Source organism: Agelaius phoeniceus, chromosome 11 (genome assembly GCF_051311805.1).
Source record: "Agelaius phoeniceus isolate bAgePho1 chromosome 11, bAgePho1.hap1, whole genome shotgun sequence".
Taxonomy (NCBI): domain Eukaryota; kingdom Metazoa; phylum Chordata; class Aves; order Passeriformes; family Icteridae; genus Agelaius; species Agelaius phoeniceus.
Genome location: NC_135275.1, coordinates 13,217,212 through 13,244,102, shown reverse-complemented (window position 1 = coordinate 13,244,102; position 26,891 = coordinate 13,217,212). Strand labels below are relative to the sequence as shown.

The 26,891-nt window shown below is 47.3% G+C and overlaps 1 protein-coding gene and 1 long non-coding RNA gene across 4 annotated transcripts; both read left to right on the top strand.

Annotated features, from left to right (window-relative positions):
• The first annotated feature begins 1,519 nt into the window (after nucleotides 1–1,519).
• LOC143695022 (uncharacterized) lies at nucleotides 1,520–9,867 on the top strand. 2 transcript variants are annotated; one of them, XR_013183894.1, is made up of 5 exons: nucleotides 1,520–1,999; nucleotides 4,097–4,336; nucleotides 7,874–8,110; nucleotides 8,224–8,650; nucleotides 9,546–9,867. It is a non-coding gene; the product is annotated as an uncharacterized LOC143695022 (long non-coding RNA). The 2 variants fall into 2 exon arrangements; XR_013183893.1 differs by having other exon boundaries at nucleotides 7,874–8,650.
• Nucleotides 9,868–10,454: 587 nt separating this feature from the next.
• Nucleotides 10,455–23,896, top strand: KLF15 (KLF transcription factor 15). 2 transcript variants are annotated; one of them, XM_077184598.1, is made up of 3 exons: nucleotides 10,455–10,637; nucleotides 14,932–16,039; nucleotides 21,864–23,896. In XM_077184598.1, exons 2-3 carry the CDS (start codon nucleotides 14,997–14,999, stop codon nucleotides 22,030–22,032), a joined length of 1,212 nt encoding a protein of 403 aa, XP_077040713.1. In that variant the 5' UTR covers nucleotides 10,455–10,637; nucleotides 14,932–14,996; the 3' UTR covers nucleotides 22,033–23,896. The 2 variants fall into 2 exon arrangements, with proteins under 2 accessions (XP_077040713.1, XP_054496227.1); XM_054640252.2 differs by lacking the exon at nucleotides 10,455–10,637 and adding an exon at nucleotides 10,721–10,865.
• The last annotated feature ends 2,995 nt before the right edge of the window (nucleotides 23,897–26,891 follow it).

The following is a 26,891-nucleotide window of genomic DNA, read 5'->3' as shown; positions in this document are numbered from 1 at the left end:
AGCCAGCACAGCAGAGGGGATCAGTAAATCCCTGGATGTGACCTGGCACCCATCTCTGGGGTGGAGGATTAGGAGGACAGGAGTTATCTGTGTGCAGCTATTTTGGATGCCTGTGTGGAGGGCTGCTGAAGGCAGCAGCAGCTTCAGCTGGTACCAAAACCGCCGTGGTGACATGGGGTGACACAGTGCTGCACCTGACCCTCTGCCAGAGTCAGGGAAGGTTTCCCAGTGCTGCAGGGAAGGAGGAGAAATCCCTGGGGCAGGATTTCCCCAGGCTCTGCCCTCCCTGGGGGCTGTGGCAGGGCAGGGGCTGTGACAGGATGTGATTCATGGTGACCTCCTGGCACCAGTGCCAGCCCTGCCTGCTGCTGAGGCACTGCTGGCATCCCACATCTGCCAGACCCAGCCTGGAGTGGCTGCATCCAGCCTGAGCTCCAGGAAATGCTGTTCCTGATCCCATCAGCTCTGTGCTGGCCCCAGCCATGGTCCACCTTGACAGCTCTGCACAAAGGTCAGGGGTGTTTGAGGAAGGAGTGTTTGACATTTCCAATTTTTTCTATAAATGCCCAGACAGTTCTTAGATTCTTCTTAAAATGCTGATGACGGATTAAGAACAGCTCCCAACTTGGAGTTTTGGAAATCCTGAGGTTTTCCAAGTTGCCAGTGCAGCAGGAGGAGTTCCAGCATGCCTGTGGCTGTGTGCAGCATCCTCTCCTTTAGCCAGCTCAGGGCTGCTGGGGGTAGCTGGGCCCAGGATGTGGCCACATGTAGGGTATGACCTGGGGAAAGTGAGAAAAGAGTCTGTAACATTGGCAAGAACATTTTTATTGGCTCATGAAATGAAATATCTATAAGATGTAGAAAGCTATTAAAAATTGCTAGACTTACAAAAATGAAGGACATTGGTTTTTAACATATAGGTGCAGAGGTGGGTTATCTTTAAAAATCTGTAATTTTGAGCTGGAAATATAACTGAGACAAGTCTTGAAATGAGATATTTAATTGCCAAATCAATTTTTCCTAAAAATATCCAGAGTTTGCAATTGATTTCATTATCCTCTGCTGAACCCCCCAGTGAAATAACCCTGGTTAGAACTGGTGCTGCTGTGTTGGTTTGATGTGGGTCCCATCAGCAAAATATTGTGATTATAACAGCGTTTGCATGGTAAAAGTGAAGAACTTGACATTCCAAAAGCAACATCCTTTCTGTCTTCTCTGATAGAGATAACTAGTTTATTCCTAGGTGTAAAAGCAAAAGGATTTTCCTTAAGTGGCTGTGCTAACAAGGCAGGGAGGAGAAGGGCTGGTGTTGGCAATGCTGCACACTTTGCAGGGCAGGATTTACCTTAGGGGCTGTGATATTTAGGCAGGAATTCCAAAGAGAACTACCACAGTGAAGTTCTGCTGACTCTGACAGGTTTGCAGGATCAATGCCTCACTGTAGTGAGAGAGATGCTGCTTGCTGATGGCCAGGAGCCCTAATGGTATCCAGGGAAACCTGAGTGCTTGCAGTAATTCACAGGGTGGTCACTGTCACGTGGAAATTTGTGCAAAACCATCTACATGTGGCTTGATCTTTGGGGTAAATTGGCTTTAGAGCTGAGGGCACTTGCTGTGCCAGCCTCTGCAGCAGACAGATTCCACTTGGACAAAAACTGGGTGATTTGCAGTGGTTTAGATATCTCTTTTCCCTAGGGAAAAGAAGAACTAGCATGCCATTAAGTAGAGGTTGTAGAAGAATTAAACCACTCAATAAGATGTGATGTTCTCTCCAATTCAGTGATTACAGGCTCTTCTCATAAAAGCTGCCATATTCCCTCTGCCTCTAGCACAATTCAGATATCCTGAAAAAAAGGACTTTCTCATCATCTTTTTTCTATATTTTCTTCACCAGGCACTTGAAATCCATTTTATGAACATGAGTTTGTTCTGTATTGTACTTTGCCAAGATTATTATCCTTAAGGAACAGGAGGTGAAACCACAGAGCAAGGAGATGAGGTGAGTCACTTCTGGCCATATAGACATTTAAATAGTTGCAGAATTGGGAAGGGACATATTTTCCTCTCAAGCAGTGTTTGTGGAGAAAAAAAAATGTATGGCAGTAATCTGAATTTAGCTCTCCATTATTGCTTGTAACACCACCAGGGATAAATATTTTGCTCACAAACACCTACAGAATAAGAAAATGAGTATCTTTAGATTGCAGAATGTGTAATTAATCTTCCCCCAAAGTTTCAGACAATATAATGTGGATGAGAATGAAAACACTATGATCACATCTGTATTTTAAGAAAGAATAACCAGGCCTGAATCAGTGGTTTTTCATTGCTTGCATTGCTCCTAAGGACCCACTAGATGAGAAAATAGAAGATTGCATCACAATGGATACTTTTTGATATGAGTGATCCAGTTGTTTGGGGTTTTTTGGTCTGTTTTTTATTATTAATTATTCTGCTGAGAATATCTGCCCTGGGACAAACAAAGCAGTCAGCTCTCAACAGCAGCAAAATAAATCTCAGTCCAGGGCAACACAAACTGGGAAGAAGCTCTGGAGAGTGGTGCTATTTGAAATAAATTGAGGAAATATTTTTAAAGCTTGCATAGAGGAGCAGAGTTTTGCCAGCTATTACAATTGGACTTCAGAGTAACTGCTGAGTGGGTAATTAGTCCCATGGGAACACAGGAGTCTGGACAAATGTAAAAAGGAACAAGAGGGGGAAAAAGCGTATGAAGAATTAACTTTGGAAAACAAGCTAGAACATTAGTCACAGGAGAGATATAACTCAACTTCCATTTAACATTTATTTCTGTGATGAACAGGAACATTGCTTTTAACCCTGTATAGAAGCAGAAAATACAAAACTCGCTGTTTAACAGCTGGAACTACTTTATTGAAGTTCATCTCTTTGATAAGAGGGTGAAAGGGAGTGTAAAGAGATGGTGAAAATACTGCAAACCCAGCAAACGGAATTATGTTCACGTGGAGAAGGGAAAAAGTAGTTGTGGAACTGGTCAAGATATTAGGTGGGGTCTGTTCTGCTCTCAGAGACACCCCCATCATGAAGACAGAGCAGTTAGGGAAGGTTTAAAGGATCATGTCTCCACCAACCTTTGCTCACAGCCTGCCTACCATGCTGAGTTGAGAGCACCCCAGCTGGAAGGAGGTGATTTACCCACCTGATGAGCCATAGCTCTTTGCACAACTCTTTGCTGGGTTTAGATAGACTTGGTGGAACACAACTAGAAAGAAAGCTTGAAGCATGTGAGACACTTCTGAGGTTACCTGGGGCACATGTGGTTGGTTCTGCCATTCCAGAGCTCCTGATCCACAGTCCTGTGCTGTAACTACTGAACCAGAGACTTATTTATAGAGTTTGTGCACTTGGCTTTTGTGGTTCATTGCTCCCATTATTATCTCAACAGCGGTGATTTGCTAATCAGTCCTTTGTAGGACAGGACTAGTATTGCTTTGGCTGTCTGATGTTTAGAAAAAAGAAGAATGTAATTCCAGTGCCCCTGGAGGAGCAGGAAGCTTTGCAAAATCTCCTCATATATCTGGGTGTGAATCTATGTAAATGGGTCACATTAACTGAACTGTGTGCCTGGAGCAGTAACAGCGACATCACAGCTGAAGGCTCAAGACCAGGAACCAGACCTGGATCTTCCCAATTTTGAGGACTTTCATGCTTTCTCTGCTCTAAGCCTCCAAGGAGATTGAGTTGACCTCTGTGCTGGGCTCCCACTGTTTCAGTGGCCCAGTGATGGGGTCCCAGCTGCCTGCTGTGCCCTGGTACCCCAGGAGCTCTGTCTGTTGGTGCCTGGTGGTGCTCCAGCTGTGACCTGAGCCAAGGTTACCGTGTTTGCATGTAGGCTTTGTGTTTGCTGTTTAAGGTGAGCGAGAGGCTCTACATTCCCTCGGCTGGGTCACCCTCCCTGTTTCCCAATTGAATGCAAATAGCCAGACAGGCAGGCAGCTCTTCCTTGAAGACATTGAAATTCTCGAGAGGTGTGCCAGTGTCTGGCAGACACGGTGTTGGCAATGCACGGTGCACACAAGGTGGTCACAGATGTTCATTCTGTAAACATTGTCTGCAGAACCAGCGTCTCCTCTCAGCCCCTCCCTGAGCCCGCAGTGCTCAGCACAAGGATCCTGCAGGAACGCACCCAGCCCTGGCGTATTCCTTCCAGGAGAGGGCAGGGGAACACAGTTTATCGCAGATCCACTCCTGAACTGGAGCCAGCCTCCATCCAATCCCACATCTTCCTCTACGTCTTCTTGTATATTTTCCTTTCCCGAACTTGGATGAGCAGAAGTGGGTTCTGAATCTCCTCCAGGTGAGTCAGTGGGTTTTGTCACATTTACAGACCTGCCTGTCCCTGAGTCATCTTCGGGAGGGGCAGCTTGGGCTGGGCTGTGCCCCTTGCTCTGGAACCCCTTTCCATGAGCCTTGTGTGTTCCATTGAAGGCATCGCCTGCTGGGCAACTTCAGGACCAGGGTGGAAAGAGCCGAGCCCCAACAGCTCTGTTGCTTCAGCTCGCTACCAAGCCAGGGGAGGCAGTGATGGGACACCTCGTGTGTCACACACTCAGCACAGCCCTGTCCCTGCACTGATGGCACACCTCGTGTGTCACACACTCAGCACAGCCCTGTCCCTGCACTGATGGGACACCTTGTGTGTCCCACACTCAGCACACCCCTGTCCCTGCACTGATGGGACACTTGTGTGTCACACACTCAGCACAGCCCTGTCCCTGCACTGATGGCACACCTCGTGTGTCACACACTCAGCACAGCCCTGTCCCTGCACTGATGGGACACTTGTGTGTCACACACTCAGCACAGCCCTGTCCCTGCACTGATGGGACACTTGTGTGTCCCACACTCAGCACATCCCTGTCCCTGCACTGATGGGACACCTCGTGTGTCACACACTCAGTATACCCCTGTCCCTGCACTGATGGCACACCTCGTGTGTCACACACTCAGCACAGCCCTGTCCCTGCACTGATGGGACACTTGTGTGTCACACACTCAGCACAGCCCTGTCCCTGCACTGATGGGACATTCCTGTGTCACACACTCAGCACAGCCCTGTCCCTGCACTGATGGGACATTCCTGTGTCACACACTCAGCACAGCCCTGTCCCTGCAGTGATGGCACACCTCGTGTGTCACACACTCAGCACAGCCCTGTCCCTGCAGTGATGGCACACCTCGTGTGTCACACACTCAGTATACCCCTGTCCCTGCACTGATGGCACACCTCGTGTGTCACACACTCAGCACAGCCCTGTCCCTGCACTGATGGGACACTTGTGTGTCCCACACTCAGCACAGCCCTGTCCCTGCAGTGATGGCACACCTCGTGTGTCACACACTCAGCACAGCCCTGTCCCTGCACTGATGGGACACTTGTGTGTCACACACTCAGCACAGCCCTGTCCCTGCAGAGGGGGCTGATTCCCTCGATGCCCATGATTCCAGCAGGAACAGCTCTGCTCCGTGGGTGCTTTTGCCAGATTAAAGTGCAGGGGTTACACATGGAAACCCGAGACTGGAGCTGGACCTGGCTAAAGATGGCTTAGAGAAATGCTGACCAGAAGGTCAGCTAACGTTTTCTCTCTTAATGAACAGAAAGTTTGGGAGAAAATCAGAAACTCTCCCCAGGTCCCCCCACTGTCTTTAACAGTCAAAATCCTAATAGCATAAATAATCCTAAAATGAGTTTCTTCCAACTTATCTCCCCCTGGACCTATGATGCTGACTTGAAAAGACAACATAATTTTCAAACCAGTGGAGGAAAGAAAAAAAACCCAAAATCAATCAGCTGTTGTCCCTGGAGCACAGATGCCCTGGCAAGGCCAAAGAAATTAAGTCCTGAGATTGCTGTTGCTGTTTCCACCTTGTCCTGCAGAGACACAGCCAGGGATAAACATATTCTTTGTGTCAATATTTCTGTAGTACTGAGAGAACTTACAGTCCTTATCTGTGAGTGTCAAGGACTGCTAAGTTAATGTGATCATAACATTACTGGAGAGTCTGACAGGCTTTTTTGTTCCCTTGTAACTGTTCTGGTGCTGAAAGCCAAAGCCCAGTAGATCTCAGCTGGATGTGACCATGGGCTTTGTGGCACATGGAAGGGATCCATCTGCAGGAGACTAACTTAAAAAAAACAAAAAGACCTTCAAAAAACACGCAAAACCAACAAATAGATTTTGAACTTCCTTTTTATTTATTTATTTTTCTTTACTCTGCTTGATTATTTTTGCTTCTTTCAACCTTGATTTGTAAATCAGATGGAAATGTGTGAATAATCAATTCAGGCTGACTAACCCTTGTTTTGCCAGGTGGCTGGTTGGCTCATCAGATTACTAATAGTTTGCTGCTGCAGTAAATGGGAAATAGCAAAGGCTGAGGCAGAAATACCACAGGTGACCTCTAAAAACAGCAAAGCACTCACCAAATGCAACACAATCCCTCCTTTTGTCCGTCCATGAAGATCACTTTTCTTTCAAGTCCCCTTAAAAATGAGGAGTAATTTGTAACACAGAACTGTGCAAGCAACCTAAAAAAGAGGAGAAAATCATAGGCAGGAAAAGTCAGCCTCTGTAGAGCATGTATGGAAAGGCAAAGTATGAGCAGAGCCAGGCAGTTCTTAGGTGTAAACTGCTGAGTGTGGAGGAGCCTTTGCTGCCTTTCCCACCTTTAATGGCTCTGTGCTATGTGGCACCAAGCAACTCATGAATAGTTCAGCCTACGGCTCCTTTTTAACTTTATAAAGCAGGGCAATTATTATCTACAGGAAAATTTTTTAAAGCTTGAATGATGAGGTTTATCTGCCTTTCCTGGCTAGATCTTTAGCACACAGCCACCAGACATAAGCCACTTAAAAGGACTTTAACTCTGTGTTATCACCAGTGTTTGACTGGGCTGTGCCAATGCCAGAAAGGCTGTCTGAGCAGGGCAACCAGTTTGACTGAAGTTCTCTCCTGAAAGGTGGCAAAAGAGAGAATGGAAAATGCCCAAGTAATATCAAGGGACAGAAGTAACTATGGATTTTCAAAGGAGTTGTTGAAGGGGTGAAAAAAGGGAAGGAAATCTCTTCCCGATGCACAAAATGGACGGGTTGGGAAAATTCACATGTATTTCACAGCATGGAATGAGGACTCAGTTGTGCTGTAATACCAAATGAAGGATGCTGATGTGAGACATCAGTCATAGATGCACAAAAATTCATTCCCAAAATCTTGTCCCAGCCATTGCTGGTTCTCATGAAAAGTTGGCAGAAAAAAGGGATCAGAAGTAATTATATTTGTCTAGATCTGTGCATTTCCCCTGCTGTTAATAAAGGCTTGTAGTGTTTCCAAAGCCTTGAGCAAAACTTAGATGTGTGTCAGCTTGCTTTCACTGTCGTGGGGCTCAGAAGAATTAACCAGTTCACAGCTTGAGAAGAGCATGCAGAGATCACAGAGGGATGGAAAAGGGGCTGAGTCAGCTCAGAGACTGCCACCTGCCACTGGAGCTTGTAATATCCAGCTTTGGGTTTATGCCCCAAAGTGTGCCTGCAGACCTCAAAACCAGGTCTGCAGTTTGAGGCACTCTCAGCAGATTCATGGTTAAGAAAATATGATCTAGCTGAGAAAGGAAGTTTCTCTGTTATAGTGTTTGCTCAGGAAGGATGCTGTAAAGGATGAAGCTGCAGGGATGTTTCAGCAAGGACAAGCCCAGAATGGCATTCTAGGAGGCAGTGACTTTTGTGCATTTCCCCATTATTCTCTGCTGTACAGGTTTGTGCTGTAGTGAGGCATCAGAATTTGTGCTATTGTATATTGTGTTTGTTTGGTTTTAACATGTCCTTGTGTCTGTCTAGAAATTCTGCCTGAGCAGAAAAGAAGACTTTGGATATTTGTCTTGGGTGTACTGGTGTCCAATGGCCTGGTCAGGGCAGCAATTTCTACAGGAGCTCTGGACACCCAGGGATGCTGAAGGCAGTCTCTGAGCCTACACCCAAGGGCTGTGCTGAAGTTTCCCCTGGATTCTGTGTGCACAGCAAAGGGGATCAGGACACAAGCAAAAGGTTTGGTGCATCCAGAACTTGTCACACTGTGTGAGTGAGCTTGGGCCAGGGATCATTCTGTGTGCTCTGCACTCTCTTCCCAGGTGCTGTGCACTGCCTGCCTGCATTTCTAATACTTTTTCTTTGTTTTTTTTCCCTCATAGGGAAATCTCAGTGAGAAACACAGATGCCTTAGTTACACTTTCCTGATATTTTCTATTGCATTTCACCGCCCAGCAGTATCGAAAGGCTGAGATGCTCAGGAGGGTTCTTCAGATGTGAAAAAGTATCAGATCCCTCCTCCATCATGACATGCAGCCACACAGGGGCAGGTGCTGCCACAAGGGATGGAGGCTGTGCATCCCCTCCCACAGCAGCATATTTGGATCTGCTTGAGCCCACTGAAAATTCTCACCTTCCTCTCTCCAGCCTCAGAAACAGCCAACAGCACAGCCCTGAAGCTGCACAGTGGGCAAAGGACCCAGCCTCCTCCAGTGGTGCTTTTAGGGAAGTGAAAAGGTTGTGGGCCCAGTAAAACAGATGAAACTTGAAAAGCAGAACTGGGAAAACACCGTTTTATTTCCACATAAGGTAAATATGGGACTACACTGCATCTCTAGCAATTTAAAGAAAGTTCAGAACTACTGTGACTAAAATATGAAGACATTGCCTTTTTCAAGTGGAAAAATGCAAGTTAGAGAAACCTCTAACATGTCCCAGTGCCTAGGTAGGTTGTAGTAATGATAAAATGAAGATTGCAACTTTTAGTTGTTTTCATGTGATAAACATTACAAGGGAATTTTGTATGTGTTCAACTCCATTAAAGCCCAGCCTTGTTGGCTTAGATTTTAGCTGTATCTAAATTTCATGTCCTTTGCATTGCTAAATCACACTAAACTTCACCTACTCAGGAAACAAAGGGGTTTTAATTGAGAAAAAGCAGTAAAGCGAGGTTTGCCAAACATCTATTTTGGGTAAAAATATTTAAGGCCCACATTTTCACCAACGTAATCCTTTTTACGTCAGTGAAGTTACACTAATGCAGAATTTGGCCCTGATGTATTTGTACAAATATAGTATCCAGGATTTTGATGAGTACGTATTCATGCATTATTCATTGAGACAATGTGGAGAGGAAGAACGAGGTCTGTGCATGAGAGCAGAGCCCTGAGCACCCCCAGTTCCTTTGATGGTCCCCAGCAGGATGAAGGAGCACCTGTAGGGTCACCCCTGTGCTGCTGCCTGGCCAGGACTTGTTGAGGCTGAATGTCCCCTTGGGAAGAGACTGGTTTATGTTTGCCAGGCTGTGGGATGTGTTACAGGCAACTCTGAAGAAATGCAGATGGAGGATATTTTTGCGAGTTTAAATTGAGCTGGATTTGGAAAGAGATGAGATTGCATCTTGGTGCTGCCACAGACCTTTTGTTTGATCCTCTGTGCCTCTGTTTCCCCATAAAATGAGAATAATACTTCATTTTCCCTGCAGGACAGTGAGGCTTACTGTGGGGAGAAGGAAGGGTGTGCTGTCCCATGTGCCCTGACAAAAGGGTGCACAGACCTTTGTCATAGGACTGCATTCTGATATCCCAGGCTACACCTTCCCAAGAAATCTGAAGAAAGGAAAAACTGCATTTGGAAAACCACTGACTGAGCAGCAAAACTGATTGCTCCTGCAGCTGGCCCCACTGTGAGCTTCCCCTACAGGAGCTGAGCATAGATCCTGATCCCTACCAAGTATTGCAGAGCTATAGTGTGTTTATGTACGTATATACATATACATAAATTATTATGTGTGTTTGTATGAAGAACTAGTGATGTCTACAGTAACAATGGGGGGTGTGTGTGGGACACTCATCTAGCCGGCTGGAAATCCTCTCCATCAGGCTTTGGCAGGCAGAAAGGGGCAGGTGTGGGGCAGGACAGAGGCAATGGGGCTCGTCACACCTCCCCAGGGACTCGCTGATCTCCAGGAGATGCCCAAAGGCTTGCACACTTACAGACTCGCACAGTGCTTGGGGTTGGAAGGGACATGAACAGGCCACCCAGCCCAACTCCCTGCAAGGAGCAGTGACGCCTTCAACCCGATCAAATTGCTCAGAGCCCTGTCCAACCTGACCCGGAGCGTTTCCAGGGATGGGGAATCAACCAGCTCTCCGAGCAACCTGCTCCGGTGTTTCCTCACCCTCACACTCTTCCTCACACGGACTGCCAAGCCACCCTTGTTTCAGTTCAGCCCGTTCCCCCTGTCCCGTGAGGCAGGCCCCTCCGGGCCCGCAGCACCGCCCCGGGGCCGAGCGCGGCTCCCATTGACGCCGGGCCCGGGCCGGCCCCCGCCGCCGCGGGGCCAATGGGGGCGGCGGACGCGGTCGAGCCTCTCCCCAGCCTCCCCCGCAGCGGCCGGGAGCCCGTCATGTGAGGGGGATATAGTACTACGGGAGCGGGGCCGCGCTCCGCAGCCGCGCACCCGCCTCCCGGGGGAGCTGCGCCCGCCTCCCGCCGCCGCTCCGCGCTCCCGGCCGCTCCTGCCTCCGCGGGCGGCTGCTCCGGGCTTGCTTCGGTCTACTCCCGCGGTTTTGTTGTGCGTTTGTGCCTTTTTAAATTTTTCCTTGATTTTTAAAAATTATTATTTCTATAATTATTTTTTCTTTTTAATTTTTTTTTTTTTTTTTTTTTTTTTTTTTTTTTTGTGGCTTGGTTGTGTTGTTTGGGTTTTTTTTTTCCCCCTCGTTCTCGTTGTTGTTGTTATTGTTGCGTTCTTCTGGTCGCCCGTGGCCTTTGCTGCCCCCCGGCTCGCAGAGGAGTTCAGGTAAGGGTTGATGGGGGCGCGGGGGCCGCGTCCCGCCGGCGGTGCCTCCGCGGCTCGGCGGGGCCGGGGCTGTGCCCCTGCTGCCGGCAGATGAATTCCATCCCACCGGGGCAGCGGCCAGGGCTGGGGGCTGGCTTCGGGCTGCAGCGGTGCCGTGCCACGGAGTGACAGGCGGCGAGGGGGGGCTCATTCCCGATCATCGCGACCACGCTGCGGAGGAGAGAGGGGGAACTCAGGCCCCCAAAGCCTCCTGAAAAGGGATGAAAGGAAAAGGAAAAAAAAATACATAAATAATTTTTTAACAAACAAACAGACAAACGGAACAAAAAAAAACACGATTAAAAAAAAAAACAAACCCGACCAAACACGTTTTGCAGCCATGGAAGCCTGGCTGTGCTGGTGCTGGAGTGGCAATTCCGTGTGTGTGTCCCGCACCCCTTTCCCTGCCCAGCGCCGTGCCCGCGTTATTGCGGGGTGCGCTCCGCCGGGGCCGCTGCCTGTGCCCGCCGCAGGTGAACCGCTGCCTCCTGTGGAAGCCAAAGTTTGGGGCTGGAGCGGGATAGTTTTCAGAGAAGAACGCTTTGGGAATGTTTCTGCGGCTTCCCAGGAGCAACGGGTTTGAGAAAAACAAACCTGAACACCCCACTGTGTCCGGGGAGCAGCACAGCCACCTTGCGGAGGAGATGAGAGCAAATGGGTTTACTCCTGGCTCACGGCTTCTTTTTATTTATTTTTTTTTATTATTATTATTCTCCTCCTTTGCATTTCTCTTTTAATTTCTTAGAAGCTCTGGGCTCGCTTCATTGCCTTGTTTATGGCTCGCTCTGTGGAGCAGAAGTCAGCCTGAACAGATTTAGAACAAGAGAAAACCCTGAAGAGATAAGTCTTAAACTAGAAAAAGCTGTGGCAGTAAATGTAGGAAATGACTGTCAGCGTCTCATATATGCTGTGTGATCAGTTGTGCTGGGCTGACTGTCCAGAAATGACAGGCTGCGAAATACATCCCCGTGTTTCAGCAAGTTCCCAGCACTTTACATTTTAATGTTGCTCTGCGTCAAAATATGTCTTCTCTGGTTTGCTTTTTGTCGTTATTTTTTTTTTAGCTGGCGATTAGATGGTCAGGTTTTAAACAGAACAACATGTTTTTGGCAGAAAGGACATCATAACAACCCAGGGAACTCTTAAAAAAAAGTTGGAGATGGTGGTGCTGCCGAACAGCTGCTGTATTTCACTCCAGAAGAGGCTGTTTCCAGTGGCTCAGGCACTGCAGTCCCACTATAGGTGCTTACATTTCTAACATGTTTTCAGCGTTCCTAGAGATGAAAGTGTGTTATGGAAACAGCATCATTAGTTTTCGTGGCCTTCACAGCCCCGGCTTTTTTTGGTTTTGTTTTCTAATCTTCTGTTTTTGGCCGTGTCTTCAGGCAAAGTAAGGATAAAAGTATTTTGGTTGTTAGCCTGGCCTTTAGGAAAAAAATATAGCCAGGGCCCGATCCTGCATTCCAGGCATTCTCCAAAATCTTCTTGGCTGTTCTGCAAGTTTTGAGAGCGCACAGAAAGCAGAACTGGCCCGTAGTGTGCCTGGATCTATTTGGCTCTGACAGTCCTCTCTTAAAAAGCCTCTGGTTACATCGAGTGACATTGTTCCTTGTCAAAAGAGATGGGAAACAAGCCTGCTGGCTGTTTTCTGCTGAGGTAACTGGCCCACAGCAATTGCTAGGGGTTCATTATTGGTTTTTTTCCTCCCTCATTTAAGTCCTAATTCAAATTGCAGTTTAGTTCTATTCCCAGGGAAATATATTGATATTTTGATAGTGGCTTCCCAGCTCTTGCAAGCATTTAAAGAAATCTTGAACATTTTAAGTTGGTTTTTTTAAGAGAAGTTCACCAACTGCTTTTGGTGCATGCAAAGCATGCCAGCTTTTCTTAGAAAAGCACATGTTTCAGTCCAGATTTCCCTCACAGCCCCATTCTTCAGAAGTTTGGGCTGGAATAATACAGACATTAGAGGAAGAATCAGAAACCATCTGAGGGCAAGTCTTCCTTTCTGCCCTGTGTTTCTCAAGGCAGTCGCCAGTTTTTGGTGCAGGATAGAAACAATCAGCTTGGGTGAATTCTTACCAGATGCCAATACTAATTTGTCAGAAGCAGATGGTGCTTTCTGTTTCAAAACTGGAATAGCTCAGTTATAGGACTTCTGCTGGGGGAACTTTCCAGCAATATAGAGAGTAAAAAAAAAAAAAAAAAAGTGTGTTAGAAATAGTGCAGTTCTTCTGACTCTTTGCTTTTACTATAAGACATGATTATAGACTAAGGTCACAAAACAGAGCCACTAACCTCTGCTTGAACTTCCTCGTGTTCAGCACATGTAGGTATTTCATTATTGGTTCAGAGGCACAGCTGACTGACAGGACACACAGACCAGGAAAATGTGCAGTGTTACTTTTAGTCATTATTTCAACCTGTCCCTGTTTCCTCCATGTGTCTGTGAAGGAGGAAGACAAGTCTTTAAGAAATGTGGCTTCCCCCCACTCCTTTCTGGGAAGTATTAATAGATGTTGCCAGTGGGACAGAGCTCTTTAAGGGTGTTGTGTAAAATACCTCGCTTTGTGTTCGCTGCAGCACTGAGCATACAGACACCTTTTAATTTTTCTCCAGAGAAGGAAAGGCAGGGCAAATCTTGGAGATGAGGCAGCAAAGATGCTCTGCAACAGCAGTAACAACCATCCCCTCGGCTGCACAAAACTGGGAGCTATTGACTATTCATGGCAAAGCGTCCACAGCGGCAGAGCCTGTGGAAAATGACAGCGTGTAACAAGATTGACTGGCATTTCCTTCACGCTGGGTCACATGCCTCCCAATTCACACACACACACAAGCTCACAGGCTGATCGAATGACTGCTATCTCTGCACTGCACATACCTTCCACAGAAAGAGTTGTTTTATTATGCACATGTACAGCTCTGTTTCCAATCAGTCACCTTGAGCAAGTGACTGAGGGCCAGCGTTGGCTCCATCCCGAGCTCTCTGCCTTTGCTCTCTAAGGGGCACAATCTCCGTCCGTAAGCAATTTCTGTTTGTTTCCCTCGGGGAGGTGGGGAACAAAAAAATACGTGGATGTCCCTCCTGCCTGTCCCTCCCCAGTGGCCTTTCTAGGAAGTTTGCTTGTTTTAGAGGGTGAAGTGCGGTTCAAGCGCGGCTGTCAGCGGGCGCGGGGTGGCTGCACTGGCCGGGGCGGGGTTTGCTGATGCGGGTTTGTAGCGGGGTTAGGGCTCACGGAAACCGGGATGTGCGGGATGCTGCAGGTCGGGATGCCGTGCAGCCCTCCCGGTGCAGCAGCTGGCTCGGGGCTCAGCTCAGCAGCGGGGAAAGCAGCCACCAGCTGGCTGGCAGGGCATGGTAATTAGCTCAGTGCCAGCCTTATTAAGGACAGTGCAGGTGATGATGACGTTGGCACACTGATTCATTACATCTGGAGGGGAAAATCCACCTAGTAAATGCTGAAGCACAGTAAATATTTTTGGCTCCTGCCAGATTGATCCTTTCATTATGCTGAACAGCCTATATTTGTAGAACTGAGGAAGTGAAAAATAAGGTTGGTGGAAAGCTACAAGATAGGGAAAGGATTTGCATTTTATGGTCACCAGCAATAAACTTTTTTTATTTGTTTCTTTTTGGTGGTAAAAATTTCAACACTTTATTTTTTCTTTCCCATTCCCTTCTTTGGCTCTGGATTTCACTGCTAGGTGAAAGCTTCTTATTTATTTTCTCTTGCTGGTAATATTCTATAAGGGAGCTGTAAATCTGGAGCACACACACGGTTGGGAAATGATTTCTGACAGCATTCTTTTGCAAATATGTGGTGCAATCTTGCAAAACGCTTCAGCCCTGACAGTCCTCAGGGGGTGGTGCAGACCTATCAAAGCTTGTAGCAGCCTGTGTACCCAGGGAGGCTGGATGCTCTGGACTTTCCTGTGGGCTAGAGGGCTTTATGAGTTTCAGTTCATGGAGATAAATGATTAAACCAACTTCTGACTGTTGCTGTTTTGTTTTTCCTGCACTTAGGCTCTCACCTGAACTTTGGTTGCCTGGTATATGCTGTTGGGATATCCTTAAGAGATCATCCAGGAATGGTGGATCACTTGCTGCCTACTGATGAATCCTTTTCATCAACAAGATCTTCCCTTGGATACTTTGGGGACATGACAGCTGGAGTGAGGTCCTACCAAATGCTGCCCTCTCCCCTGTCAGAAGATGACAGTGACTCATCCAGCTTTTGTTCTTGTTCCAGCCCTGACTCCCAGGTCCTCAGCTCCAGCTATGGAAGCACATCCAGTGCAGAAAGTCAGGACAGTATCTTAGACTATTTATTGTCCCAGGCATCTTTGGGGAACACCACTGCATCATGGTGGGACAAAAGGAGACTTCAGCCAATAGTGAAAGAGGAGTACTTTAGGTTGCCTGAATTTCCTGTGGATATGGAAGACTCAGGACCATTTCAGCCCACACTTGAGGAAATTGAGGAGTTTTTGGAGGAGAACATGGACTTGGAGCTCAAAGAAAGACCTAAAAGCGAGACCAAGGACTTGAGAGCTTGCAGCCAGGTTTCTGTTGCTTCTCTGCAGCAAAAAGACCATATGCTACCCAGTACTAGTTTAAAAGAGAGTAAAAATGAGCAGTTGACTAGCTCAACGGAAGGTGGCCAAGCTTCAAATGGAGGAATGACCCTGGAGAATGGAATACCTGTTATGCTCCAAATCCAGCCTGTGCAGATCAAACAGGAGTCCAACACGAGCCCCACTTCCCAAGGACCAGCACAGGAGAACATTAAAATTGCACAGCTCCTAGTCAACATCCAAGGACAGACATTTGCCCTTGTGCCTCAGATAGTTCAGTCGTCCAATTTGAACTTGTCCTCTAAATTTGTCCGCATCGCTCCCGTCCCCATCGCCGCCAAGCCAATTGGGCCAGGGGGCATGATCCAGGGGCAGACGGGAATCATCATGGGTCAGAAATTTCAAAAGAACCCTGCAGCTGAACTCATTAAAATGCATAAATGTTCTTTTCCTGGCTGCACCAAGATGTACACGAAAAGCAGCCATTTGAAAGCCCACCTGAGGAGGCACACAGGAGAAAAGCCCTTTGCGTGCACGTGGCCGGGCTGTGGATGGAGGTCAGTATTGGGGTGCAGCTCTGCCCAGTCCCCCTTCCCCTTCTTGCTCACTTGACCTCACTTGCTGAGCAAGTAGGTTTGCACTCAGATTTATAAACTGTTCCTATTGCCAGAACTTGTTTGGTTGGTTTTACAATGAAGACCTTTTTTCTTCCTGTTAGGTAACGCAGGGGTTCTGATAAATTAAATAGCACAGCATCACCTTCTGGCACCAGCAGCTTTAGTGTCTTAAAAAAAATTAAAGTAGTCCATCATAACTTGTATTTCATTCTAGAGGGTCAGATGAAGCTTGTTACCACAGGTAAGACCTGGTGTTTGCATTGGTGTGGCTGCAGCACAGCAGCCCCAGCAGACCTGTGGCTGGCGCCAGCTGAGGCTGAGTGAGCTCAATGGTTTGGGGCAGAATTGCTGTGCACAGCCCTGTGTGGGACTAAATGTGGCCAGCAAAGGGCTGTGATAAGCAAGTATGGTTAAAAGCAGTACTCTGTGCACTTTCATAGAAAATGCACTCCATCCCACTCCTTCTTAAAATGCTGGCAGTGACACTCTGGCATACTCTGGGTTTTATTCTCTGTCTTGATTCAGAAAAATGCGTGGGTGCCACTCAAAGTTGCAAAAAAGCTGTCAGATGTAACAACATAACCAGAAGGCTGAGGTGGAGTTAAGGATTGCTTGAATGAAAGATTGCAGGTTTGATTGAGAAAATGTTTGGCAGAAGGATTTTTAAAAATATTTTATTTTATTTTTAATATGAATTGAAAAATTTAGTCTTTTTAAAAAATATCAGCTTTTTATTTTAAGGAAGCTTTGACAGGTGCCTTCCTCCCTCTTTCCAGTTAGCTGTATTACTGGCTTGCCTGCTGGCAAGTGCTAATGTACAGCACCACTAATGATGATGGGAGAAAATATAATCTTAACTGTCTTGTGTTAAATTAAATTGAATTTCTTGCAAATAATATGCTGCAGAGCTTCAGTGAGCAATGTCTAATGAGAAAATGGGTTGTGATCATGGGCAACAGATGAGGTAAAAAGTAACAGGAGAATGTTGTATAAAAATGCAAGTATGTGAGACATGCAGCAGTTAGAGATGGCTGGGTTGGTTTGAGGGAAAAGGTCACAGGGGAGCTGAACCCTCTCTTCTCCAGCTGGACCAGTCTGAAGTTTGTTTCTCAGAAGGGCTGGGGAGATCAGATTATGGTGGCTCTACAAACTGGTGGTGATTTGTTTCCTTTTGTCCTGGTGGCATCTCTCATGGGCTGTTTGTTGCTGCTCAGGGTATCTGCTCACCAAAGCTGCATTTTTCAGCTGATTGGTCCCAGAGACTGTGAGCTGGGTGCTCCCAACCTGCAGGACAGGCGCTTGCTGCTTTTTATTTGGTTGCCAGAGTATGTGTGCACAGGCAGCAGATGTGCCTGTGGGTGTCATGCTGGCTTTCCTTGCATGTGAGCACAGCTCTCCTTTTTGTGACAAAATGCATGTGGCAGTGAGGGTTTGTCTAATCCAAACTGAGATTTGTACCAATGCTCCCAGGGACTTGTGTGGCTCAGGATCAGGAGCCCGAAGCATTGCCCGTGGACGACCTTCTCCAGCTCTGTCTTATCACAAAGCTGGTGTTCCCCAAGATACAAAACCAATGAGAATGTTTGGGAAAAATAGTAAGTGATAAAGGTTGATTAAATTTACAACAGGTGCCTCTCTTCTCAGAATGTTGTGGCAAATGATTTGCTGCCTTGGCTGGAGGGCCAAAAGAGGTGCAGGTCCCACAGCCTGGAGAACCCTGAACTTTCAGCCACCACAGCTTTTTAAAGATGAGCCCAACAGGAAGGAGAAATTAATCATAATGAAGAACATGTGTCTTGTCCACAAACAGCTGCTGCAAAGGGCTTTTCAAACTCTTGTGCTGTTTGTCTTGTTGAATTTCACAGCCTGGGCTGCAATCTCAATCCCCAAAACCCCCAAACTTTGGAAGGGCTCTGCTACAAGAGAAGTTTATAGCCAGCAGGAGAGGCCTCCTGTGCTCACAGCAATCCTTAGCACCAGCCTGGGATTGCTGCACATCCCCTGCATGCTGCTCCACGTCAAAGGCCAGACCCAACTGAGCATTGAATTACTCAGTCCCCTTTCATCAATAAACCATGTTTACCTTCTCAAAAGTTCAGTGAGAGCTGTGACTTAAGTCTCACATGACTTAAGTCCACTGCATCTGGCCACTCTGTTTGCTCCCAGGTCTACATAATCTCAAATGAATTTAAGCACTAAAACACTGCTGGGCTCTGCTTTCCCCCTTTTTCCCTGCATTCTTGTGCTTGTGTATTTATTTTTTCACTGAAGACACTTAAGAGCTGATCTCACTGGAGATAGTAATTTCAAAACCAAAACAAAGTGTTGCCTAGCACAAAGTGCCTGAGCTCAGTGGGAGGGTTAAAGGTTCCTCAGCACTCTGTGCATGATCTAAATTCACCAGGGTTGGAGTGTGCACCCAGCAAACCCTTTTGCTCACCCCTAGGATGGCTGGAGACCCCTAGCACCTCTCTGATGGAGGCTGAACCCTGCTTGCTTGTGCCCTTCCTAGGCACAGGGCAAGGGCTGTTTTTGGCAGTCTGCAGAGTGGTGCTCACTGGCAGTGGCCAGTGACCCGTTGTGCTCCCTGGACGGGTCAGGGCACTGATCTGTGTCCTGCCACCTTCTACCTTTGGCACCCCTGGTCAGCACTGCTCAGGCCAAAGAGTTGAGCTGCAGCAGGGGCTGGGCCCAGCAGCTGTGTTATGGCTCAGAGCAGGAGAAGCTCCTGCTTCCCTCCCTGGCACAGCGCTGTGCAAAGCTGCAGCTGCTGCAAGGCTGGGGGGGAGGCAATGGCCTTTAAATGCCCCACTGCATCTTCTGGCTGCTGACAGCCACGAGCTCTGCCTGGCTTGGCAGGGAGGGTTTAAAGGCTTGGTAACATGTGGCCTGAGTGGCCATGGGCAGTACCACACGTGGGGCAGGGCAGGCATCTCGCATTGGCTTTTCTTGCTGCTGCTGTGCAAGGGGATGACAGGTGCTCAGGAGCTGTTCTGGTTCCTTGTAGGAAAGCTCTGGGAATGGGCAGGAGGAATCTGTGTAGGGCCTCCCCTCCACTGTGGGGGAGAGGTACAGCCTGAGTTGGCCTCAAAGGCTGGTGGCCATGGCAGGGGCCAGGAGTACCAGGCTAAAGCTATTGGCCTTTCTTGCCCCATGAGCCACATAGGAATGTCCCCATGTGTCTGGGGGACACAGGACATGTCCTACACATCAGGGAGCTCTAGGACTTTTCTTCAAGGGAGATGCAGTTACAGTCCCTTGGGGTCCTGCCAGATTGAAGGATGAAGAAGGCTCTTTTAGTTGCTGTGGGATTTCCCAGATCCCTTCACTTTCTTTCTTTCTTTTTTTCTTTTGAAGGAGGAATCCTTCTGGAAATGGCAGTGACAGAATAGTGAGGTATTCCTTGGGGCTTCCTTTTTTTTTTTTTTCTTTTGAATTTTGCATTCCACAGTGGATTATTTTCACTTTCTTTGGGTTGATCTCAGTGCCACAGTGTGTTGCAGATATTTCACTGCAGAGCCAGACCGCCAGATCCTCCCGGCTTCCTTGTCCTAACCTTTGCGTTGTTTTTTTGTAAACACACAGACAGCTTGAGGTTTATTTCTGTGGGCTCTGTAAGTTGATCTTTCCGTCACTGCTGGGGAACAGTGTTGCAACATTCCTGCCTCTTCAGCTAAGGACATGGTTATGAGGCAGAGTGTATTTTTATCGATGAACTCATCCAAGCTCATTCCTGACATGTGCCTCTTTCTCCCCCACCGTCCGTGCAATTCCCCTCAAAATGCACTTGTGAGGCTCTTGTGCAGGATTAGCCAAGTGCTACTGCACTTCTGTTCCAGATGGTGACCTTAATGGCCAAGGACATAGGACAGGACAACCCAGCCACATCTGCTTTTACTTCTCTGAGGTCTGTATATAAGAGGATGGCTCTTTGCAAAAGTGCTTTTCCTCTTTTCCCTGGATGTGGCACAGTTCTGTTCCTTGTCCAACACTCAGTCCTGTTGTGGCAGTCTGCACAGGCAGCATCCTACACTCTCCAGACCCACTCACCCACAGTCCTAGCAGAGCATCCCTACAGGGATCTGGCCCTGGGACTAGCTCCCTGCTAAGGACTTGGGAGAAATCCCTGACCCTGCTGCTCCTGGCTCCAGACTGTGGTTTTAGGAAGCTATGGCTGAAAGGACCAGGGGTGTTAGAGAAAGCAAACATACAAGTAGAAGGCATGTAGAGAAACTTCTGTCATAGCCTTTATGGAGAAGAGTCATGCCAAGTGGACAGTTCCATAACAGCTGCCTCTTCATCATGGAGAATTTCACTCTTTTGCCATGGAGCAAGGAAAGGAAGAAAAGCAACTGAACAGGTGAAAGAATCTCCCCTAGAAATGCCCCTGGGACAGATGCCCACACCATACCTTACCCATGGTGAGTGCCTGGATCAGTTTTCCAGGGGCTGAGTGCTCTCTGGGGAGCATGACCAGTCTGAAGAGCTGTAGCAACTCAGGAAATCATTACCAGCTTTCCCAGTGCCTATGCCCTGGTCCTCAACCGTTGGCGGGAGATCAGAGCTAATTAAAACCTTTATGTGGAAACTTACTTTTCTTGCATGAGAGATTTATTCATAGGAGCCCAGCAGTTCTCTTTTCTCCCTTTCATAAAAATAGCGTATTCGCTCTGTTGGTGATGTGATATTTTGCTCCAGAAGGGCACATTTTTCTACATGTTCTTTCCCTGATTTGTTCAGCTAGTGCCCATGACTTCACTTATTTATTGTAAATAAACAGCTGATACCATTTCTTGCAAGCTCTCTTTCTGTGCTGCTCTTTGTTACTGCTCTGGCAACAAAACCCTTAATTGCCCTTTGTCAGGCAGCAAATTTTTTGTACCCATCTGGACAGGGCTGTTTTAGTGTGACATTGTTAATTAACCCTCTGTCTCCTAGTTGTGTCCAAAGTGGAAATGGAGCCAGCCCTGCTCTTAAGGCCAAAGGATCAGTTCATTTGGGTTCAATAAAGCCTGTGGGATTCATGGTGACTATTTGGGGATTTTTCTGTGGAGATGGAAGGTGGAAAATATCTAAAATTAAAAGATTATGGAACACAGTTTTGGTAATTAAAGGCTCATTCTTAATTTAATTTACCCATGCTAACTATGCAAATAACTATGCAAATGACCATTGGGGCCCACCTGAATTTCAGCTGTTGGGAATGCTGAGCATCTCTGGTGCTATTAATGACTCTTTATTTAGCCTACAGGAGCACCCATGGAAGCCAATTTTTCATGTGGATCTAATAAGTCATGTTGTTTCTAGGTAGCTCTGGCTGGATTTATCTGGAATCCCTCTGAAACTGGGTGCACTTAGGGGGTGTGCTGGTGTCAGTGGGAGATTGAAAAAAGACCTTACCTGCAGGACAGTGGTGGTTGTCTTTGCTTGAGGAGTCTGTGCTTGGATTTGCAGGAGAGAGATGGTGGGGGTGACTTTGGAGGGGACTGCAGGGGGATCGAGAGCAGCGCTGCTTTTGTCAAGCTGTACTCATGCCGTGGGGTCCAGGACAAGGCTGGTACCAATGCTGTGTCCATGCATTGCCCTGAGTCCAGGGCTGGTAGCTCTGTGTTTCCATCATTGCTGGGACCAGCCCAGCCCTGCTGTGTTTCCCTTTCACCTCCTGGAGTCTCCCAGTGTCCTGGGGGGACGTTTTTTACCTCTCTGTGCGACACTTAGCACAACAAGCCCCCATTTATCTGACAAGGCCTCTCCTCTCTTGCAGGTTCTCCAGGTCAGACGAGCTGTCCCGGCACAGGCGCTCCCACTCGGGGGTGAAGCCCTACCAGTGTCCAGTGTGTGAGAAGAAGTTTGCTCGAAGTGACCACTTGTCCAAGCACATCAAGGTGCACCGGTTCCCGCGCAGCAGCCGCTCCGTGCGCGCCGTGAACTGACGGCTCCTGCCCTCCCTGCCCGCCAGCCGTCCCCAGCAGCCACCACAGCACTTTGCTCACCACCTTCCTAGTGATAATTTATTTGTCTCCACAGAACAGTCCATGCTGTTACTTGATACCACCGTGTTTGAGTGCCCCATGTCCTTCAAAGATGATTTGAGAATGAAGCTCTTTTTGGGTCAGGGGAGCGGGGCGCTTCTTCCTTTTTTTTTTTTTTTTTTCTTTTAAGGATATTATTTTCCTTTCCTTCTATCTGTCTCTCCTTTGCTGCTGCTTCTTTTGGAAATTACAGTGTTTTATTTTTAGCTGTTTTCTGCTGCACAGGAAAATGTAAAAGTTGCTTGCTGCTAGTTAATTATAGCCCTGGCATTCCTGAGGGCTTTGCTCATGTACAGGCCACTCATTGTGAGTTTTTATTAAGCTGCTCTATTTGTCCAGTTTGGAAACAGCAAATTCCTTTTGAAATGAAAACAACTCCTTTGTTTTTGGGTTGCCTGAGCCAAGGATTTGTAGGGGCTGGCCATAGGAGGAGGAGCAGTGGGAGTTGGGGATAGGGGGAGACAGGGTTTGGAGAGCACTGGAATGTGCCTCCATGCATCTCTGATTTTCCCAGCTCACATTTACCTTTCCCTTGGCTAGGGCTATATATAAATATTTATGTATATATATTCATACATACATACACACATATATATATATATATATATATATATGTTTAAGGAAAGACACATCCCAAGCAAATCCAGAAGCTCAGGCTGGATGGAATGGCTTGGAGTGAAGCCTCTGGAACTGTGTGTGTGCTTCTGTCCTGTGCTGCCAAGGGGTGCAAGGATGCCCAGGCTCCAAAGGACACTGCTTTCCTTTGAGGCTGGTTTGCAGCATCCACTTCCTTTAGCAGAAGAGCTGTTGTCTGCCCACAAGGCAGCACAAAGGTGTTTGTGAGAGCCTCTGAGCTCTGTTCTGTCTCTGCTGCTGCCCTCTTGTGTGACCTGGGGGCGAGAGAGCAGAGCCCCAGCCCTGGGGGAGCCTGGTGAGCACTGGGCTCATCATCACAGCATCCCCACATGCACTGAGAGTCAGGGCCTGGCTGGCTGGAGCTCAGTGTCTGTGTGCTGGCAGGGTCTGCAGGATGTGCCTGTGCCCACCCCGAGCTGGTGGGACAGTGCTGTGAGCCCGAGGTCTGGGGGTGATCCTCAGTGCTAATCCTCTCCCTCCTGACAGCCATGTCAGAGCTCCATGCAGCTGGGGTGGGCAAATGGGTGAGAACAGCAGCCAAAAGAAACAAATTTGTGTGATAGCTGGCTAAGAAGGGAATTTAAGCAAATAATCAGATGGTAGCAGGCAAGTGATTTTATTTGTGTTTCTTCTTGTTTTGTTTTTCCTTTTGAACTCTGGCGATTGTAAGAAGCTTTAGAAGAAAATAGGATTCAGTAATTAGGAATGATTTTATAATGGATGTTGCATTTCCTTTCCATTTGCAGACGGCATCTGTTTGTCTTTTCTGTTGGCAAAATGGGAAGTAGGAAAGTGTGATCCTAGAGCTAGGCAGAGCAGGAGCCCATGCTGTGTGAGAACAGCAGGTCTGGCTAAAGTGAATGCATTCCTTTTGTCCTCTAGAAATTAATATAAATGAACTATCATCTATTGACTGGTTTATATCACATCCTATGAATGTATGTAAATAAAACTGTACATAGATGCATATCTATATAAAATATCTTTTAATAACATATCAAATTTGTGTAAATTGGAAACAAAAATACCTATAAAGCCAGTGTACATAAGTTACAATTCTGTATATTTTCTTTTGTTCTTCATAAAAATATATTTACTTTGACAATAAAATGAAAATGGAAATTTTAAATCCCTCCTTGAAATTATTATTCATTAATTTCCTTTATAGCCAGCTCTGAAATTTTGGTTCACCTGGACGTAACTTTTCAGGTGCTGTGTAACAGGGAGAGGATGGATCAGTTCTGAAGTTATCTTCAGTTTTTCTCATCTCAGAAAGTTCTTGGGAGGCGTGAGATGTCTCAGCTGCCTCTCTTCACTGGAGCCCTCACGCCCTGCCTGGCAGCCACGCTGGGACACAAATGCCTTCCATGGCTCCTGACTGCTGTGGAACAGGTCTACAGATGCAGTAAAGCTGTGGTTCATAAAGTAGAGCAAGCAGGTTTGGAAGGAATTCCAGCTTTAGTGATTAGTGTGGAGGAGGAAGGGCTTCAAGGTCTGCTTCAGACGGTGATGCATTGTGTGACCCAAGACAAAGGACTCCATTGCCTGTTCTGCACTTCCCTTTCTTGTAAAAGGGGGATAATAACACATGACAATGATACTGTGGGACTTAATTTGCCTTTGTGTGATCCTTGGATGGAAGGAGCAAGCAATGAGACCAATAGTCACAGGATTAGATTGTTAAAGAAAGGCCCAGCGTGATGGTCTTGGTGCCAGGGCACCTCAGTTGGCTCTGCTGCAAATCCCACGCCTGACAGAGTGATGTGAAGGAGCTGTGCTAGGAAGAATTGCCCCAGGCCTGAGGAGAAGACGCCCTGTTCTGCAAAAGCCATTGCTTCCATTTGTAACAACGGGGGCATGAGCACCATGCTCTCGTCATCTGCAAGCTGGGACATGTCTTGCACTGTGCTTCTGCTTGCTTTGGCCTCCGCTGGAAGAAGAAAGCAGGAACATGACTGGTGTTAAAGTCACTTCTGAGTCTCCATGGGAGCAATGGTGCAGTGGGTCCAGATCTTCTCCCAGCAAGAACCATTCTGACACTAGCAGGCACTGAGGGATTAAAGTCTCTCCCTGAAGAACAGACACCAAAAAGCGCCAGCTGATGAGCCAGGGCTCTCCAGACCCCTGATTATTTTTCCCAGAGAATCCCTTTGAGTCTGGCAAGAGCACCAAGGGATGAGGCAGACTAAGTTCTGTGCAATCCAGGTTATCTCCTGTGGTGTAGCTTGAAGACCAGAGTGCTCAGGACAGTGGTTTTAAGTTTTAATTAGCAAGCCTGCACCAAGAGGATCTGCAATTCCCTTCTGTTCTCACCCTATCCACTTCATCTATTAAACCAGCTGCTTTTTTTTAACCAGCATCTCAGTCTCTTCCTCGTCTCACCTGGAGTTCTGATATTGCTGTAAAGTTGGGCAACTCACCCTGCAAGGCCTTTGGGGCAGAAGTTGCAATTTTTCTGCAAGAGGTAATACTTGAAGTGGAGTAATGCAAAATGTCTACTGTTGGAGCACAGCAGGGCAGAAATCTAAGTTTTAGCCTGCAATATTGCAATATTTTCCATGAAATGTGTATTCTCTCTCTATTTTCCTTTCTCTCTTGTCTGTTTTAAGTATGGGTTTTGAGTGTGAATCGTGTGGGTTTTTCTAGTTAATACCTAAGGAAATGTAAGTTTATGTAAAAATTGCAATATTTTGCTGAAAAGTGTAGGTCCATGTTTGCTGTGAAAGCAGAGTTAGTTTTGCTTGAAATGATTGACATTTCCAGAGTTTTGTCCCAAAAAAAGTAGAAATTTCCAAGAGAGATTTTGATGTTTGTTTTATGTGGAATTACTGGCCTGGCTGGGCCTTTGCGGATTTATGAGAAAAACGTGGCCCTGCCTTAAGCCTGGCTAATCCACCTGAAGATAAACATATATTTAAGTGTTTTAATGCCACAGCTGGATAAGTTGTCCCAACCTCAGCAACTCTGCATGGCAAAGCACAGTTATACATATGCCTAAGCCTCATGACTTCAAACCTCTGTGAGTTGGTTTCTGAGGTGTGTGCAGAGGTACAGCCTTCACAAAGGGATCATGATCTGGTTCCTGATGCTTGCCAGAACTTTGTGTGTTTTTAAAAGGTTTGTAGTCCCTTTGTAGAGCCAGTGGTGAAGGAGCAGTGTTAGGACAGGTAAGGAGCTGTCAGCTGGGGAGGTTGTACCCAAGGTAAGGACTAAGCAGGAGGAATGGGAGTAAAGTGATCTTTCTGTAGGGTGACCTGACTTCTGTGACCTGTGGCTAAACACAGAGCAGTGCAGTGATGAGTCTGAGACCACAGAACAGCACAGAGGGGAAATGGGAGCGGAACCAAGATGTCCTAAATCTCCTTTGCCCCAGACAGTGGCACAGACCACATGCCAGCCACACACAGGAGGCAAAGAGCCCCAGGACACGTGAGACATCAGATAAGCAAAGAAGGATAAGGACAGGACATAGGTAAAGTCAGGTTGCACTGATAATGTGTGCTTTTGGAAAGGATGCCAAGGGGAGAGGAACGAGGTCTTGCTTGCTGGTGTGCCACACGTGGGAGTCACCAGGTAAAGCTCCCTAGAAAGAGTTCTGGCCCCTGACCTGTGTTATGTGGGGGCTTTTCACCCTGGTGGTTTTGAGGAGAGCTGCACCCCTGTGGAAGCAAACCAGCCCATGTTGTGATGGAAGGACTGGCAGCTCCCCGAGGGAGTGCTTGAGTTTAGATCCTGTGATATTTGCCACAGTCTTCTGCTTCCCACCCTCCCTGGGGGTTGTTTTCACTGAAGTCCTTGTGCCAGGAGCCTTCTCCTTGTCTAAATGGCCACTATACATTTAATCCAAACAACCAGGTGACTCCAGCACAGAGGCAGTGGCAGTAATCCAGAGTTAATGATTACCCTGGGCCCCTTGGGTTATGTAAGCCTGGATGTGCTGTACTGGGCTGGGACCTGCCCTCCCCGTCTGGGAGAAATACCAAGGACCTGCCAACACACATAGAAAGCTCTTTGGAGCCAGCTGGGATTTTCCTTTTGACAGCACCTATGAAACCCGTTATTCACTCAGTTCAGTGACTGCCATGCCATGCTTGCTTGTTATTCAGAGACGTTGCTCTTAAAGA

Bases quoted from the DNA above. Each gene is read 5' to 3' on its own strand.
- KLF15 (XM_077184598.1), top strand. From the start codon at position 14,997: ATGGTGGATCACTTGCTGCCTACTGATGAATCCTTTTCATCAACAAGA. The intron at 16,040-21,863 runs GTCAGTATTGGG...CCTCTCTTGCAG, and splicing joins TGGCCGGGCTGTGGATGGAG to GTTCTCCAGGTCAGACGAGC.